At 34.3% G+C, this 20192-nt stretch overlaps 1 protein-coding gene across 4 annotated transcripts in view; it reads right to left on the reverse strand.

Moving 5' to 3' along the window:
- Positions 1–20192, reverse strand: part of PIBF1 (progesterone immunomodulatory binding factor 1) — a 105137-nt gene that overhangs the window by 28104 nt on the left and 56841 nt on the right. For all 4 annotated transcript variants that reach the window (XM_015627330.3, XM_015627347.3, XM_033514353.1 and 1 more), the window contains 5 exons: positions 14432–14597; positions 11001–11151; positions 6967–7057; positions 3585–3687; positions 1683–1813 (listed from right to left, as the gene is read on the reverse strand). In XM_015627330.3, the coding sequence (XP_015482816.1) occupies positions 1683–1813; positions 3585–3687; positions 6967–7057; positions 11001–11151; positions 14432–14597 (642 nt within the window). The remainder of the gene's footprint in view (positions 1–1682; positions 1814–3584; positions 3688–6966; positions 7058–11000; positions 11152–14431; positions 14598–20192) is intronic.

Genomic DNA, 20192 nt, shown 5'->3' on the forward strand with positions numbered 1-20192 from the left:
TATTTTTTGTCAGGCCACACTTTCATTTACAGGAACACAGACTAATGCTGAGCATACCCCAGCTCCCCACAGCACTGCTGGTATGTTTACCATGAATGCTCACACTGTGGGGCAGATCCATTTTCTTTCTTAACCTGAGGCCCTTTCAGATGCAAAAAATTTCCTTTACAGTTAATGGAGAGTAATACGCACCTCTAGGAAATAACTCACTCCACCCAAAATGTGAATTACTTTTTGGAGATGTCAATTCTTCCCTGAACTACTAAGGAAAGTTGATCTAAATCACTAATTTAGGTACCTTAATTTGTAGGGTAAATTTAAGAAAAATATTTAAGCATACAGGTAATTGGAAATGGGACATTTAACTCAAGAAAATCAATGTTAACAACACATTTAAGTTCTTTAAGATTTTAAAGCATGAAACATACACTTTCAGAAATTCCCTCACCTATTGACTCCCTCTCTATCTTCCTTTTGAGAGACTTTTGGACTACTTTGTGAATAATGAAACCATTCCATGATTATTATCACAATCTAAAATTTTGTGACCAGTTCTTTGATATTTTTCAGAACTGGAAAGCAAGACACTGTATATAGAGAACACTGTGATTTTTCACTTCCTAAAAAAAATACAATTTATTTTTGAAGTGTTTCTTATAATATAATAAGTCTGGGAAAATATTAAAAACCCCTTGATTCTGGAATTAAAAAAAGATCTATTCTTACTAAATCAAGATTAAGCACAGGGAAAGACGTCTTGTTGGGAAGTATGAATGAATATTTTAATTTATTTATAAACTTATTGATTCAAATATAGATCTGCTTGGATAACAAGCATTTTTAGGTATTCCTCAAGGGATAACAAATACTATCCCAAACCATCAAAACACTCTGAATAGACACATATGTAAGAGAGTATGTATGATTAAGTATTAAAACTAGGGTGAGCCCTAGTTTTATTTATTTTAATTGCTTCAGTAGATTGGTAGAAAACCCTATATTTTTCATGTAGTTGCTTCATAACAGAATCACACTAATGTCTCCTAATACTTTTCCTAAACCAAGATACCACATTAACACCTAATACTTAAAATGCTAATTCTTCTGCAGAGCAGTGGAACTTGGCTATCAACTTCCTTGAAAATCAAGGGACATATTATTTTGTAACAGCTTATCTGGTAATCAGGTGTTAGGGAAGTTGATGCTAGGAAGTTGCTCAGTGGTCAGAGAGCTCTGACAGATGGATACAGCAGCAAATCAGAGAGTCTCCATGAGAGCATCTTCTCTAATTATGGCTGAAATACCCTTTTACTTGTGGACTACTCTTATTTTTCTCTGACTTTTTTTATTTTTACTATTGTACAACTGGTGTGTCATTCTTTCCTTTTAATCTTCTGAACTTTACTTCATGATAGCTCTTCCTCAATTCCAAACTCACTTTAAACCTGGCACAGCTACTTTTCCAAACTTTAGGTTTAGACCTAAAGTTCCCTTTTCTGACATTTTGAGAAAAAATAAAAAGTGTTAAGAGTTCCAGCACACAGACTGGAGTTGGTCAGTGACGGAGTATTAACATCTCAACTTTGTGGACAACAGCACAACTTTTTTCTAATGACAAAAATATAAGTGATTTTACCTTCAGTTTACGAGAAAGTAAAATGAGAATCAATGATTTTAATTACCTGACATCTTTTTCAAGTTGCGTAATATGTTCTTTCTGTAGACTTATTTGAGAATCTCTCTGTTGCACAGTTTCAATGAGGTATTTGTATGGCTGTTGTGCTTGGTTCAACAAAGAATTTGCTCTGTCAAGCTGCAAAAAAAAGGTAAAACTACGTAAATTTTTTAACTTGTAAAGCACAGTTACTTGATTATTACTGAATTATTATTGGATACTATTGATTTTTACCAATTGCATAGTAAGATAAATTTCAAACCTGTTATTACACACACAAAAAAGGAAACACACCACCTTCAAATTGATAACTAGTACATTATCTTCTCACTTTTCTGTTCTAATTGTGTGCTATTTTCACTGCAAAAATGGTACTACTCTCCTTAATCTGCATTTCAAGGGTTTTAATACAACAGCTTCCATTGATTAAGAAAAGAAAGTAGAGTCAATGCGTCTGTTTATGGTCTTACTGACTTACTGTGGTCTTTTCCTCCCTCCTTTAAAATGCTGAAAAGGTTGTATCATAAATACTGCACTTAAGTAGCAGTATTTGAGCCAAGTTCAAACCAAAAGCTGATAAAATCACTTTTGCATCAGCTTTTTAGCCATGTTCTAGACTTCATCTACATGACTGAACAAACTGTCAGTCAAAAGAATAATAATGGGCTACCTAAGCATGCTGTAGTCTAGAGGATCTCTGATTTGGTTTTAAATTTAAAAAAAGTCAAGAAAGACAACAGCTCAGAGTAAAAATTATGTAAAGATAGCAAAGAAAAGTTTTAGAACTTTACACAAAAAAACAATGTTTAACTTTGTACTGGATTGTGTTGTGATTTAAACTATACAATTATACGGTAAAAGATCAAAAATTTAATGGCAGGATAAAAATGAGCTGAAGCTACTCCAGTGGAAAGTTGCAGGAATTTGAACCAAGGTCATTGGTACTGAATCTTTCATCAGTGATCTAGAACCAAGTATAGAACCACTGTGGGTAAGGAATGTATTGAAGTGGAACACAGAAAAATTTAAGATAAAGAAGAGGGATAGAAGAATACCAAGCATAACAATGGATTCACCAATTTCCTGATGTCTTCCACTAAGAACCTGACAGAATATGCTTTAATCAAATAGGAATTACCATGATATACCTAAGAATACATAACAAATTATAGTATTGGTTAAAAAATCCTCAAACTTGACCGTTCATGTATCTTTCACTGAAATAATCTATATAAATATATATATATACACACATACAAAATGTATAAAATTCATGTAATTTAAAAATCTGTAGAAATTCAAATATTTGCACTCTGTGAAGTACTTGGGTGTAGTAATTCTAATTTGCAATTACTGTGGCTTTAAAAATCAAACTGTTAACCACATTCCTGAAATTGTAAGCATAAGAATTACATATGGTAGCCACATTTAATAGCAAACCTAGTTGTCCTTTCATTCCTATGAGAAAAATTAAAAGACAATCTTGAAGATTTTAAAAAAAGTTAGTCTGCCCTAATTCTAGGACATTTGAAGTTGAGGTTGAAGTTGGGTATCTTCAAAAGTGATTTAACAGAAAAGCTGTGTAAGAAGTAGTGATACATTCATTGAACAATTAAGTCTCAAACAGAACAAACTAGCTTGGCTGGCTGTTCTTCTGTTCAGAAATCAAAACGCTGTCTGTCTGGCTCACATTCTTGTTTAGCCTGTAAAGCAATCCTCCTTTCAATATTAGTTGCAAAACACAATATAAACTTCTTTGAAAACTTCTATCAAGGACTTTTGGTTAATTATGAGGTATTTTTTTAACATCAAATAGATGAAAAAACACAGTTTAGAAAATATTTCATTTTATGAACAGCTGTTCTGCAATGTTTCTACATATTTGAATTTTTGTGTAATAATGATTTACCTCTTGTGAAATCTGTATTACTTGTTCCTTCTGATGTTCCAGATCTTTTACAAGCAATGAGTTTTGCTTTTCTAGCTGCAGTAATCTTCTTGCCAAGTGAACACTGTGCCAATAAAAAGCAAGCTCAACTTGATTTTTTTCCAAAATAGGCAAAAGAAATTCTCACATTTATGCTTCAGGAATGATTGCCTTAATTTTTACCAATGCTTAAATATTAACATATATAAACTACATAGTTAAACATGCTGCATGGTCAAAGTTAGAAAAACACGTGCAAATATTACAAAATTTAACAGCATTAAAATAGCATTCCCACAGTTATGCTATTGTAATATTTTATACAAAGTAATTACCTATACAAATTGTCCAATACTACACAACTGGAGAAATACTGTTAAAATCCTTAATCTAATTACAATTATTTACTTTTTAGCAACTTTACAGACTCACTTTAATTCTAACTTAAAAATTGTTATAAATGGTCATTAATATACATTTTGCAGTAAGACACTGAAAAATGTAGTATTTTATCCCTTTCAAAAGAGAGGAAAAATTGTTTTGTCTGACATTTAATATGCTAAATAATTAAGTTATTTCTAATTTTGTTTTAAATAAACTCTTATTTAGAGTCACAGATTAACTTTGAAGAGAAAGGATTATTGAACTACTTAAACAACCTAGTTAAAAAATTAAATCCTCAACCTCTTGCAAGCTTCATGTCCAGAATCAAAGTTTATTATCCACTCAAGAGCATATAAGCAGCAATGGGATGATTCAATATGCACTGCAGAGCCCACTAGCAGACATCTAACCTAGTCTTCCAAACTCTTACATATCACAGAATGGGCAAGGTTGGAAGGGACCACAGTGGTCATCTGGTCCAACCTCCAGAGCACATTGTGCAGGACTGCATCCAGGTGGTTCTTGAGTAACTCCGTAGCCAGCTCCTGACTATGATACAGAATCTAAGAGAGGGTAAGTGGTCTATAGCAGATTGACAGGGAGAGTTTATTTACTCTGAAGATTAGGCTTAAGAGTGCATAAATCTAGATGAGTGTACAAAGTTTATCTGAAAATCTGACCGGCCATAACCTCCATCTCTTGCTCAGTAAAATGGAATAGACTTCTGGATTTGGCAGAAGTCTAAATATTCTTCATCTGTGTTACAAACATACTCTTTCATGCACTAATCTCATCTAGTACAAAAGAGAAAAGAACAAATTCTTTGACTAGTAGCTATTAGAGTGTAAGGGAAAACTTGGATACCTTCCCATGGCAAATTTAGGAAGGTAGCCCATTGTAATTTTCCCAGCTACAGCTATTCAGTGAACTTCACCTGAATTTGCAAATATTTAAGGATAACACAAGTACATTTTTCAAGTATACTTCTCAGTATGTTTTTTGACTAGTTTAAATTGAAAGCAAAGAGACAAAGGGACTAATGTGCAAAGATGTCTTATGCCAGAAACATTTGATTTCAACTATACTAGAAAATTATGCAGTGCTCAAGAATGTGACAGTTCCTTGTTAGCAAACCACCAAAGTCATCCTGGTAGTGTTCTGCATTCTCTCATTAACACCTAAAGGAGTAACTAACCCAAGCAGTTCCTAGGCACAGCTGACAAGTCAGCATGGGCAAAGCAAATCATTGCCAGTATGTTGTTCACACATAACTTAACCTACACGGAGAATTATTTTCCAGCAATGGGCTACTACAGGCCATTTGGTCTTGATGCTTCAAAGCGTCCCCAGGCATGCTTAATTTAGTACTATGGGTGGACAATACCTATGTCTGAAGTAATGAGAGAGTTGTTTCTGGCACGGAGCCAAAGAGGTATAGACGGACCCCACACTGCTTGGAAACGTTGATTTTGTACAAATTTTCAGAGACTGAAGTACTTGATGTGAACCTAAAAGAGCTCTTCACTTAGGATCCTATATGTCTGGGATTAAAGAGCAGGTAGTGGATTCCAGAAAGGAGATTATTCACATTTCTAGTACAGTCTCTTTCCTTAAGCAATCCTGGACAGCAGTAAATTTCTGTGTTTCTTTAATGGTGCTAAACATAGAGGATGGTGTCAGAGTCTTTGCTTTTAAAAACTCTGTCAGCCAAAGGCATCACACATATCATCTGCATGGCAGTTTTCCTTGAATCAAAACAGCAGGTAAACAATACATAGTCTTTTATGGCTTTTTAATTCTAAAAGATAAAGGAAGTCTATGAAGTCTCCAACACTATTATGAAGGATTAAGTCAGTTTATTAGTCAATGCCTTTTGGAACAAAACTGGAGTATATGAGTCATTCTGACAGAGCTGCTTCTAAGCACAGAAAGTGTCTTCCATGTATATCTGAAATCCAGGCCTGATCATCAGACTCAGAATTCAAAGGAAATTTAACAGTTTTTATACATGTAAGTAATCTAAACTGAATCTAATAAGGTGAGGAAAAAGAAGGATTGAAGTGGAAACTCAGAAAAGTGCCCAAACTATTGACAAAAGAGGAATAAACTGAAGCTTTAGGAAATGGTGCTATAGAACTCACAAGTTTTCTAAACCAGATGTCCAACAGGGCTTTTGAGGTTTTTTGCACACTCCTCACCTTCCAGGGATGGTGTTTCCACACTTCCCTGGGTAGCCTATTCTAATGGTTGACAATCACTTCTGTGAAGAAATTGTCCAACCTGAACCTCCCCTGGCAAGCCTGAGGTCACTTCCTCTTACCCGTTGTTAGTTGCGTGGGAGAAGTGAGTCATAGCCGCAACACACAGGCTTACAATGAGCCATTCAAATGTCACTATTATTTCTTAAAGACAATGCATAATATAAATTTATTAGTTCAAAATGACTATGATCAAGAGGTATGTTTTTCACCTATGCATCATTTTAGTCTATTAATCAAATTTTCAAATTGGCCAAACCAGAACAAACTAAAAAAAAAATGCAAGTGGAGTCAGATACTGTTATCTATTAGTGAAGATAAAACTGATGATCTGAACTGTTGTCCTTCTTAATATTCTGACAAATATGTTTTTCTTACTATTAAATACAATGATTTTTAGAGTATTAATAATGCAAGTCCTATTAGATAAATGTAAACATTGTAACAAATCTGTTTTTACAGTTGCTTAGTTTTATACAAATATAAGTAAACTTTCTGAAAGTCAATGAGAAGAGGTTTTAAAATCACCTAGAAAAAATGTATATGCTCATTCATATCCATCAACCTCACTATCAGGTCCTAGTCCTCAATCTATTCCTGTATGCTTAAGTCATTATAAAACCTCTTTATGTTAATCAAGCTGGCTGGATCCTAAGACAAAACATGTAATCTTCATTTAGTTTATCTTGAACAAGTAAATTCATGAAGTACTTTTTTTTTACCTTTGCTTTAGTCGTCTTTTGGCTGTTGTAGGAACATTAGCACCGTATCCATATGAGAAAAGAACCCTTTCAGCTTCAGCTTCATCTTCCACTGCAAAAAATTGCAGAAAAGTGCGGTTGAAGAACAGTGTCAGAACTTACAAACTTCTAAGCAATTCTATTTACAACTCAACATACAAAAAGATTTTTCTAGAAGCTAAATTTTCAGTTGGTGCAACCTTCTGGACTTGAGTGAACAGTTTTTTCCCTATTAGCATTAAAAATAGTGCCACACTTTAATTACTTACAATACTTTTTATGATTAATGTAAGACTTATGCAATATGAAAGTAAAGGAAAATAGTTCAGTTAACTTGAATATTCATACTGCTGGTATGGTCACAAAATACATATTACTTGTATAAGTTTAATTCAGTAGTAGAAGGTTAGGTTGCTTAAGTTTTTTAATCTAAAGAATTAATTTTCTGTGCACACATGAGAAGGTAGAGGAAGATACAACTAGGGAGTGTTTAAGGTGACAGGACATAACCAAGTCCATAGGACCAGAAGGGACATCTAATGTTGCTATGGGAGCTGACATCACAGTGAGGCTACTCACTATGGTTTTTGTGAAAGGCTGTGGTGATCAGAAATTTCACCACACTTGATGAAAACAAATGCTACCCATTTCTTCAGAGAAGGGCAAAAATTATATTCTTATGTATATGCAAAATAGAAATATTAAAATAATCTCTGCCTCCATAGGTGATTGATTTCTAAAATGCATTTCTAAGGGTTCTAAACAGATTATAATTGCTGTGAAAAGAAATCCCAATAGCAGCAAGATTAAAATGTGTATGTTCATATTTCAAGTTCTGAAATTCAGATTTCCTCTCTCCTGTAAGAAGAATTGGACCAGAAAAAAAAAAAAAAAAGAAAAAAAAAAAGAACAAGTATATGGGTGAAGTAGACTGGAGCAGAGAGGGGAATAGAGGGGTAAAGGGGGACAATGAGAAAAATGGGAGCGGCAGGGGTGTGAGAGAAGGAGGGAGAACAAGTAAACACCAGCCCAGGCACCACACAAAAGCTTTGATGAATCAAATAGTCGGGAACAGGAGAAACAAATATAGGAAATGATGTGAGTCCTATCTGACTCATCTTTCTTAATGCTCAAGTGCCTCAAAATCAGAAATATCTTAATTTCTCAAAAAATTGTAAAATGCTGTAACTTCTGTTCTCAGTTGTCTAATAGCCTTTAATGCTATTTTAAACAAGGATTCTTAAAACACATTTAGAAAGAGAAGAGCCTCTAGAAAAGCACCTGTGGTAAGTCACATAGCTAGTTACATTAAAAACAATATACAAATTTCAGTCAGTATGACAGAAAAAGTTTACTCATGTGGCACTACAAAGACAGCAGCACTTCAGAGCCGTCTTAAATATGACAGGGAATTCTTCAGTGCTGTAAACACCTCTGGTTCAGAAAAACATAAAGAATAACTTAACCTGCCTTTTTAATACCCTTCTGTTTGGTTACATATACAGTGTCGTATGACTCAGAAAAATATCAGAAAGATCCTGTCCTTTATCAGAAAGATCTGTCCATAGTATCCAGTAAATGTCACATCATGAAGACAAAGAAAAAAGAAATTGGAAATGTTGTAGGTATCAAAATAATATTCTTTATCAGTTTGAGCTTCTCTTATACAACATTCCAGGCACTTCACCTGACTTTGTGATGTAAAATGTACATTTTACAAATTAGGGGATACTAATTAATGACAGATTTTTATGCTACTCAACAAGGATGTGCCATTGTGAGGATACAGATAAATTCAACCTTTTTCTTAGAAAGATACTAACAAAAGGAAACAAGAAAAGTCAAACAACTACTCTACAATAAAAATACCCTAATGTGAAGATTGTATCCTGAAAAGAAAGAACAGACAGATGCCAAGGAAATTTACTACTGTTATTCATCTGGAAACCTCTCAGGCACTTAAGGAAGTGGCTATATAAATTCTTGATAGCTTCTTGAATAGGCTGTTTCATGTCATTTCAATATTATTAAATGATCAGGGAGTAACAGTAAAAATTCAGAAATCTCTTCCATATGCATATTTTCCAAAAGAAAAAGGTTTATATATATATATATAAATAATTTATATATTATATGAAAAAGATATATCACATATGTAAATAAATAAACAGTTTCTTAAAAAGTCCAGAGAACCCAACCCCCACTGGCATCCCAAATATTGTAAAACAGAAGAAGCTTCATGACTCAGGATGAAGAAAAAAAACATTATATGCTGTTTAAATATAAAGAGGTGACCACAGGAATGAAGATTAATCCTTATTATCACTAAAGTTTGTGAAAAACTCTAATTGTCTTCCACACAATGTTTCTGTCTAAATTATATTCCCTGAAAGACAGACTGAAATATTTCTATAACCCATTCAATTTGAAAAATAGTTTTATTTCCTTTCAGTTATTTTTCTACTTTTAGTTATTTATGACCTATAACTATCAGGGCATAATTTGAGACACAGGAGGAAGTATATGTGTCTTCTCCTTCAAAGATCTTTTTTTTAAAATACTTTTATTTTCTGTTTTCCCTAAGATACTAAACTGAACTAGTATTAATCTTAACTTTCTGTACAAAATACACTGAAATATAAAGCTCATTATTAAATAGAAAGTATACTGAAATAATGTGAAGCTGTAACTCCTTTTTTCCTCCAAGGAAATCAGAAAATAAAGTAATATTTTAAAAGAACAGTACATTTGGAAACTCCTTTTTTCAGCATTCTGTAGCATAGAATGTAAATTGTAATTAAAATAGATATTTAAGAATAAGTTGATATTGATCTGGTAAAAAACCTTACTGCTGTCCCAAGACGTGTAAGAAAATGTAAAGCAGTGTAACTAAAAACCATTGCTCTGAACTCTATCTTCTCCTTGAAGAAAATGAAGGTAAGGTCCAAAAATTCTGTGTTAATACATAAATATTCCTTAGGCATGTTTATAAATACACACACTTCAAAAAACATGTTACTGACTAAAACAGAAGCATGTATACAGCAAACATACTTATGGTCAGACTGGAACCTTTGGGTAGTCAGGCCATTCTAAGTACAGACTGCAGTGCAAAAAATTAATAAAGGATGTACAGTCTGGTTACTAAAGTTATCCTAATATCACTGCATCTTGGCAATGCACACTTTGCTAGACACTATTATTTATATATAACCTTATGCAATAATCTTTTATACAGAATACTTTCTAAATGTGACTAGTTTTTGAAGGAGTAAAGAAAGAGAAAAGGAGAAGACAGTTGAATTAGTCTGAAATTTTAGAATGTCCTACTCTGTTTATGCCCTGGCTAGAAGATTTCCAGATTAGAGTCAGAGTTTCAAATTAGAAATGCTTTGTGGATTGATTTAGGCTGAGAACCAAATGAATAGAGATTTTACACAAATTTTTCTGTGTTTGGGAATATTTTAATTTTTGTGAATGAGAGACAAAAATTTTCAAGAGTAATCTTAATCCATGGTTTACTACTTGGAAGAGACTGCGCTGCCACAAACAACTATTTAATGTCTAATTATTATTAATTCAAAGAAGGAAGAGTTTTCTTTCTCCTTCCAATTAGTTAAAAAATTCACATTAATCATGGTACTGAAATATAAAACTTGTATTTGCCTGTCAACAAAGAGGGCTTCCTGACATTTAAAATGTATTAAATAATAGAAGAATTCTAGAAACGGTATCTAATTATACTGGATTATTAGAATAAGGAAAAGAGAAAGTACTAAATACTGAGATAATTTTTAATAAGCACAAACTTAGACATATGGATGTTTCATACACATTTACAGGTACACTTAGAAACCTGCCATTAATATTTGCTACCAAAATAATTACTGCCTTTAACTTGACAGGCATAATGAAGAAGAATGACAGGCACTGTAATATCTTCCAAGTGTCATGAAAAAAATGGTATTGTAATGTTAGAAACACCTACAGATAAAACAACTTGTGACAGAACTTACTTTCTGCTGTCTGCAGTATTATTTCATCAAGCTCCTTTTCAAGTTTTTCATAAGTATCTAATCTTGCTTGAAACTCAGAATTCTGTGTTTGCAGCTCAATAATGCGGGTTTCGCTAGAAGACTGAAGACTATAAAATTCCTTTGTAAGTACCTGTGAGAATGAATAATGGAAAGATCAGGGATTCAGCATTAGGATCAGTGATTTTTTAAAGAGGCAAAATACAATACATGCAAAATGTGCACTGGTATGATATTAAATATTTGATGTAAGTTTTGCACAGCAAAGATTAAAGTACTTAAAAAGCAGTCATTCTTTCAATAATATTATCTTGCACAGATTAAACTCTCAGATCTTAGGCCTATCTGCTGAGGCCTTAGTAATTCTAAGAAGCTGTCTGAAAAAGCTACAAGAATTTTAAAGGAAGCTTAGAAAAAGCCATGTAACAACTAAAAAAATTCACACACAGCAGTCAAGATAGTGCAAATGCATTAATTTTTGTTGCTTTAACTGGATTCTGATTTCAGTCATCAATTTATGAAGATTCCTTTGCAGAATGCAAATATAAAAGTTTGCCATTAAAGCTATACCAGTCTTATTACTTACTTATTAATAAAAGGTAATATGCCATCAACATTCAAGACTTAAGTGAATACTTAATCCACTAAGTTTAAACAAAAAACTTTCATGTTCAAAAGGAAAAGCTATGGAGGCCTGTATTATAATTTAAGTTTGATAAAGTGCTTGATAATAGGAAACAACATTGACCAAATAAATATACACCAAACTGGAATAAGAAAATCCTTGGTATGTAAAATAGCAATCTACATACTTTGCAGAAAAAAATCCCACCAAAACAGGTAAAGTAATAACCAAGTGGTACTGCTGTTAAATGTCATACTAACTTCCAAAGTAAAAACCACAAACATTTAGAATGACAAATGAATATAGACTTGGAGATACAGAAATACATGCACAGTGTACAGAGCAGTAATACTAGAGTCACTGTCGAAACCACAAAAGAACACACAATGCTTAGAGAAACAAGTCACTTGAATATAAAGAGTTCAGTCTAGTGTCACAGAAGAAATAAACGTATATTTTGAAACTGGGCAACATATAAATCATCTGTTTTCCAGTTTAGCAAGAGAAATTACTCTATGTCCTAAATAAAAGCAGTCAGTCCAGAAAAGCCGTAGCTGAGCCACAAGATACCAGTGCCTACACTATTAATAAAGACCAATGACCTGTAAAAATAAGGAAGAAACCTTATTAAATTAATGCTATATATAAGAAAGAAAAATAAAAAAGCCCCAAGAATTCAGTCAAAAGGAACAAAACTAAAGCTTCAGACATCAAATATTTAAATTCTGCAAGAATATGTCTTAATGAAAGAGCACTTAAGTGCATATTTCTTAAGGAAAGAATTTAAAAGTGTCTCTCTAAAGAGAAAAAAATTGCCAAAAATGTTAGTAGAATTGAATGCCAAATATTTGAGTTATTGTCAGATCAAAAAATTTCCACAAAGAAAATGAAAATATAACTCAAATTGAACTACATTCTCCAAGTTTAGACATGTCTGTGCAATTAAAAATCTGTTTAGCAACCTCTAAGTTTAGCAAAACTGGCACTCCCAGTGCTTGTGATCACAACTAACCTCATCAGCCAGGATCTGAATGTCCCAATACGGACAAAACAAGAGATTACAGCCTAGCTGAAATGCTCTAATTCTATTTCCACTCTATAGTTCCTTTTTATAAACAACTTAGGCAGGTTCAGCACTAGAAATGGGGTGACCTGAATACTGGCAATCTTCCCCCAAAAAACAAAGGCTGCCACAGATGTCACTTTCTTCTGTCCCATCCAGTTTGTATCCTGACATTCATTTGAAACGTACACTATTAATCTCATTTAAATCTGATAAATAGGACTCTGTGGTAAGTTTTTTGGGACTATGGACAAATGAAGAAACTTTGTTTTAAAGTAAGTTTTCTTTGTGGAATACTCACATTTCCAAGATTAAAATAGGTGAACAGGATATGATTTGTACGTTCTAGAGATAATAAATTCTAAGCTTGAAGAGGGCCCAAGTGCTTAAAGCCCACATAAACATGTGCATTGGCTGCAGGTGTCCAGGCTGTGTCCCTCAGCCAAGGGGGCTGCACCTCAAGGAAATTGTATTTAATAAAGCACAAAAATACTGCATGGCAGTGAGGAGTGAGAGGAAATAAAGTGAGAGAGTGCCATGGTGCTGACACTGAGGTGAGAGAAGGAGGGGAGGAGGTGCTCCAGCTGCCAGAGCAGAGATCCTCTCTGCAGTCCATGGTGAAGCAGGTTGCCTGCCTGCAGACCATGAAGGACCACACCAAAGCAGATGTCCCCACTGCAGCCCATAGAGAACCCCATGCTGGAGCAGGTGGACATACCCTGAAGGCACTGCAACCTGTGGAGAGCCCAAATAGGAGAGTTTCTCCTGAAGGGAGCAGCAGGACATGAAGGACCCACACTCAGCAGGATAAAAAAGTGTGAGGAGGAAACACCATCAGAGATGAGCAGTTATGGACCGACTTGAACCCCTATTTCCCATCCCTCCCTGCACTGCTCTGGAAGGGGAAAGTACAAGAGTCAGAAATGAAGGGGGAAGTTAAAACAGGGTGGGGGAAAGGTGATTTACTTTTTGTCTTTGTTTCTCACCATCCAACCTGTGTCAATGGGTGTTAAGTTAAACTAGTTTTCCCCAGGTGAAATCTGTTTTGCCCATGATGGTAATTGGCAAGTGATGTCCCTACCTTTGTATCAACCCATGCTCTTTATAAGCGTATTTACCCCACCACCATCCTCTTCAGGAGGAGGAATGAGTGACTGGGTGGGTGTCTAGCACCTCAGCAAGGTAACCCATCATGTGAGGACTAGCAATGTTAGGTCTTTTAAATGCTGTATACACCATGCTCACTTGACTTTTTTAGCTGTGAAAAATTTATTCCAGAATTGTGTATCAGTAAAAAGTATTTTGTTATGTAACAATGCTATTACAGATCCTATTTGCAAATGATACTGAATTCACTGTACTTGTTTTGGTGAAACTGTCTTCTCTCCCTGCAATTCTCAGAGACTGACATAAGCAGCTTTGTGACACAAACAGATAAATGTTTATATTTATATAATAATAAATTTATATTATACCCACACGAATGAGGTACTGTCTTTAACATCTTTCCATGAGATATTCTTTTACTTTTTCCTCTCCCCATGGTCTTGTGTTGCATTAAGCTGATCAAACCTAGCAAGCTTTGTCACTTGACCCTGTTTCTGCAGAACTTGGTGGATATATCAATTCAGTCATGTTGTTACTTTTCCCCAAGCTTTTCCACTTTACATTCTAATTGAAAACAACTATGTAATGCCCTGTAAAGTGTCTATTTATGTAACATACCTCCAGCTTCCTCTGGTATTTTTCACATTCCATTTGGCACTGTGAAAGATTCTTAGCTGTTTCTTGTTGCATGAGTTGAACATGTTCAGTTTCAAAGGACTTTAACTTACTTTGGTGAAGAAGTTCAGCTACTTTGCTTTCTGTGCCAAGCTGCATTTGTCTATACCTAACAGAAAAATGAAAAAATAAGTTTTTATGACACAAAAATAAGCAGTTGAAATATATCCTAGTTCTGTTCACTGTAGGTATAAATTTCAAAAATTAATATGGTATTTTGAAGACCTTAACAGGTATTGGTATGGTTACCTATGTAACTATTGTAACCTGTATTTGAAACATCATTAGGAAAACCCAATATTATAATGACAATACAACACAGTAGGTGGAAAACACTGCCAATGGCTTCTCTAGATATGTTGTTCATGCAGAATCAAATGACAATGTATACATACAGTATAACTTATTTTCCTTATTTTTAAAGTGTTAGATCAATGTGAATCTCTTTCTTGGTACACAAATGTATGCACTGAAGTCTCCTCATTGGAGAGACACTAATGAAATGTTGTCTTCTTCACCACCATGTGATAGGGAGAAGTGGCATTAAACATCAGTGATATCAATGGTGTACCCTTTAAGATATCATGGGTGTCAGCTATACTGCTTTTTTTCCATAGCCAAAGATATGAAGAAAAGTTTGACCACAATGGTGTAATAATTTCCAAAGTCACTCAGAATTACAGATCCTTCTCAAAAAGCAGAAATGAAGTATAATTTTTAGAAAATCACTGTAAGGTAGTTATAAGTGACAAATAATATTCCACTTAGAAGTAGTCTTCATTTGTTTTATTCATTCATTCTACTTAACAGGGAATCTCAAAAATGAGATGTAAAGAAGTTTGCTGATGGAATACTATTATATTAGATGAAAATTTAGGCGATGTGAAGAACAGGAGAAAATCTAATTAATCTTAGCATTAAATAAATTCAAAATTAAAAAGAGATATATGCAAAGTAAATCACAGGTTTTAAAAATGCTCCTGACCATATACGTTAAATGATGATATCCTAGCTGACTGTTTTCATTCATAAGTGAGATCCTGGGATTTATTATACTTGATAAAACCATTAAAACTTTGGTTCAGTTTTAAATAATGGTCAAAATACACATATTGGAAATTACTGTGGAAGAAATAAATAATACAGAATTCATTGTGTCACTTTGCAATTCCATCTTGTTGCCTGCATTACTGAATGTTGACAACCATTCTACTACCTCACCTCACAAGGATAAGAAGTGCCACAGCATCAGAGAAGGGTAGGAAGGGTTACCTCTGACATCTAGAAACATCACGCACTCACAAAATTGCACTGTGTGGAATAAATCATTAAGCAAGCTAGGACTCGATAGCTTACAAAAGAGATGGTGTAAGGAAAAGGAAGGAGTAAGGAGCCTGTCACATCATGAGAATGGAGATAGGAAGCAATTGTATTTTCCAATAGATGAATTAGAAGTCATCTAATGATGCAGAATGAGCAAAAATAAGTCTCTCTTCATGCATGAAAGCTGTGGAATTCCTTAACATGAGATGCTGTGGATGCTAAAAATTAACACTTAATTGATAGAATACTGAACAACTTGTAGCAGAGACGTCCTTTGAGGACCATTAAATGCAAGATGACACTTCTCACACTGAAGCCACTCCACAACAAACTGCAGAATTGCCAGATAACTCTAACCCAACATGGCTGTTGTGTTATCTGCCATTTGTCAAGTAACAGTTGCAACAAAATTCCACCCTATTTAACATCTTTAGGTGAGATGGAGAGTGTTTTCACAAAAACAAGGGGATTACTTCATAATTAATTAATAATTTCCCTGAGTATTTCAGATGTAGGGACGTTCCTACGGCACAAAGAGGGAGCAATTTTCACTGGAATTAATTTGAACAGCATTCATCATTATGATGTCCCTGATAATCACTCTGAAGACATCTATGTGCAAACAGTCCATTGAATGAATAAGATTGTTTCCTCACTGCATGAGTAGAGCTTGGAAGTCCTGCTTACTGAGCTCATGAAATTTTTTTCTTTTAAAAACCTTTTTTTTTTTTTTTTTTAATAGTATGACATTTGTTCTCAAACAAGAGTTACTGCACTCAAGCTGCTAAATGCCACCAACCTATTGACTACTCCAGTCGTTTTTGCTTAGGGATGCCTTTCAAGTGCTGATACTTTCATCACTGTTTCCTGACTGTATGTTCCTGTTTTCATTTTACCACACACAAAAAAATCCAGCACTCTTGAATTTTCCACACTTTGCACATGACTGGGTGCAACCATGACGCTACATCTGTTCTGGTACACACATTGTTTACAATTCTGGGAAGAATGCTTTGTTCCAAAAGGAGTTAAATCTTCATGAAGATACATGTCTTTCAGCCAACAATGCAATGAAATACACAAATTTAATTATTAGTTATATTTATTGACTCTCAGCAACAAATTTGCATCTTCCACCTCAACACAAAACAAAGAGCAATGCCTTCCTGTACGCAGCCTCAGACCTTCAACCACTCTGAGCTTCAATGATCTGTACTGTACTGAGCTGACACACTGGCAACATGCATGAAGAGAGGCAATCCATACTTCTCTGTATCCACCTTCTATATCTGGAGAAGAAGTCTGTAGTTCTCTGGTGATTGTACTCAATCAACTGGGTGCTTTCAGAGCATGCTTCTCAAACCCAGTCATGAGCAGTAACTTCAGAAAGAAATTTTATCCTTTGTTTTGGAAATTTGAAGTAGGTTACATGAGCTTGATCTGTTTTGCATTGGCAAGGTTATGATGGGTCAGTTTTCTTTTAACCTTACTGCACTCTTGATCTCACTAGTAACTTCTTCACCACAGCACCATTCAGAGTTTCTTTGTCATATTTGCCTTTACTTAGCCAGATAGTATCTGCTTTCTTGGCTACTATTTCAGTACAAGTGTGTGTGCGTGTGTGTACAGAGTCATGTAATACAATGTGCTGAAATACATTCCTTCATCTGCCTAGATAGTCTCTGAGGGAAAACAAAAAAAACAAAAACAAAACCACCCTATGCTTTAATACTACTATTATGGAAAAAACCCCACAGGAGTGGAATGTGGGTCTGCAGGATTTTTCTCTGTTGAGAAATTTTAGCAAACTTGATATAATGAAAGAGTAGAGTTTTTAGTCTCACAGAAAAATGAAGGTTGGGAATCAAAGAGAAATTACAGATTCAGCCAATGAAAAAAATCCCACATGCAAGAATCATCTGGAATGAGACATAATTCCTTTATGTCTCTCTGCCATTAGGTTGACCAGTCAATGATGCCTGAAGTTTGCTAAAGCTGTGACATAATCGTGACCAAAAAATTACTTCTAGAGTAAAGGAGAAGAGGGAATACTCAGGGAGGGACTTGAACTCTCTTTTGTAAGGTTTGAAAGATTTTTTATTCACAGGAGCTAGTTTTTCAAGTAGTGGATAATGTTATAATAAGGTGTCAAAATATGCATATCAGAGAAGAAACAGAAAGATTTAATGGTAAAATCATGTAGTCTGGATACTAAAAATACGACAAACTACTGGTTTTTGAATGAAGGAACTATAAACTGCCCACCTACAAAACCTGAGATGTAAAGCAGTACTCCTTTAAAAGGTAATTGAACAATGAAGTACATTAGAAGACAATTAATTTTTACAATTACCTGTTCAAGAAGTGGCAAATCAGTATTAAACTTGTTAATAAGAAAGAGTGCCAAGCAAGTACATAAAAACTATGTATCTTACAAAGACAGTCCCACCAAAATGATACAAAATGAACTCTAATTTTAATTTTGTAAACCAGATTATCTCAGCCTAAAGCTTTGTGGTATATATTTTAGAAATTATTTTCAAGTTTAAAAATGGAAAAAAATCCCTGTAAGTTGTGAAATCACCCTGAGTCCACAGTTGGGTCAGTTCCAGATCTAAGATCTTTAAAGCAATTAGAATATACTCTCATATTTGTACAAATGTCTGTGCTTTGGTTTAGTGCCAAATTTGCAAAGAAACCTAAATGGTACAGATGTTTCCTCCCTAACCTGTCCTCTTGCAAACCTCTCACTTCCAGTCCCAACATGTCCCCTAATGTTCCTGACCTTCTCCCTCTCTGTCCCAGCACCAGTTCCAGATGTCTCTTGAATTCCTATTCTGTTTTCATTCTTTATTCCTAGGACATCTGTTTTTCTTATCTATGTTTATATCCTATTCAGCCTCCATTCCTATCTTATAGCTGCTCTCTGCATTCTGTATTTCTCTCTACTTCTCCTATCACCCTCGTAGTTTGGCATCCTTCCTCAAATCCTACTCATCCTTACCTCTTGTAATTTGGGGTTCAAATCCCTTGTTTAAAACTGTTTAACTTTCTCACCATCTGCAACTAAGTCTGCCTGTTAATGCCTCCTCACTTCCAAAGAGCCCCAACCTAAGCATAAAAGTACACAAATATTCCTTACTCTCCCTTGTGCCAACTGGAGTCACAGAAGGAGTAACAGTGGTCTAGATGGACCTCAATTAAATTCAGCCTGTCACAGACTGCACAAATCCTGTCCATACATGCAGCAAACTGTCAGACTCCAGTTCAAATATGGGTACTCAATGGATCGTGTTTCCACTGGTTTTCTTTTTGATCCTTGGTACTAAAAGCTGGTTGGTTTATTTCTGAGCAATCAAAAATTTTCCATTGTGTTCACATGTTACTAAAAAACTAAAAATGTAGGAACTCAGAACCTTAGTTTTCAAATGCTTTTACTGTTCAGCTTTTGCAGCACACAGATTAAGTCTGATTAATCATATATCTGGCTAGTTTCACAAAATGAAAGTCTGTTTTAATGTTTACTAGAAAATGTGTAAGAAATCTGACATTCATTTAAAATACATATTTTATGAAGTTTTTATTCCAACTTTATAGGCATTTTCAGTTTTTTGTGGTATTTATTACTTCATTCATGTCTATCAATTACATTATTTCTAATCTGGTCTAAAATAACAATGCACTTTGTAACAACAAATTTAAATGCCTCCAAAAACAACAACAAATCTCTGAGTATAATGATTAAGCACAAGATGAAGCATGTCATCTACTAATTGTTTAAGCAATTAAAAACTTGTTTGTTGAAATAATTTTCACTTAAAATTTGTTTTTCCCAAACAACATGCTGAGAATTTTTTTAGCACAATATTTCTGGTTCAGGTTGTAATTAAAAAAACAACCCAGAAACATATAGGTTAGACGCTAAAGGGTAAACTTGATTTAACATTCAAGTTCTTACCAGATGTTACATTTGCTTCGTATCAAGTAATTAAACATACAGTACTTTTGCATGTGGTTCAGAGAGAAAGCTTAGAAGCTTTGTTTAAAGCTGCTTGCTTCAAAGCAGATTTTTGTGTTTTGCAGCATTCTAAGCACTTATTTTTTATCGACCTCTGATCCTCATTCTGTCAAAAAAAACTTCCACATAATATTTTGCAGTTTGGAGGAAGTGCTAGCTCCAAACATCCACACTCAGCAAGATAAACACTTGGTTTACGCTCCTTGTAGCTTCAGAACACCTAAATCCAAAACCACTTATACAATTAATACGAGTTCTTCAGAATGTAGACCCATATATTCTTTCTACCCTAACTAGAATGCCCACTGTACATTAAACTACAAGAATTAACAATATGAAAGATGTGTCTGCCTTAAATATATC

This window comes from Parus major, chromosome 1 (assembly GCF_001522545.3).
Source record: "Parus major isolate Abel chromosome 1, Parus_major1.1, whole genome shotgun sequence".
NCBI lineage: Eukaryota > Metazoa > Chordata > Aves > Passeriformes > Paridae > Parus > Parus major.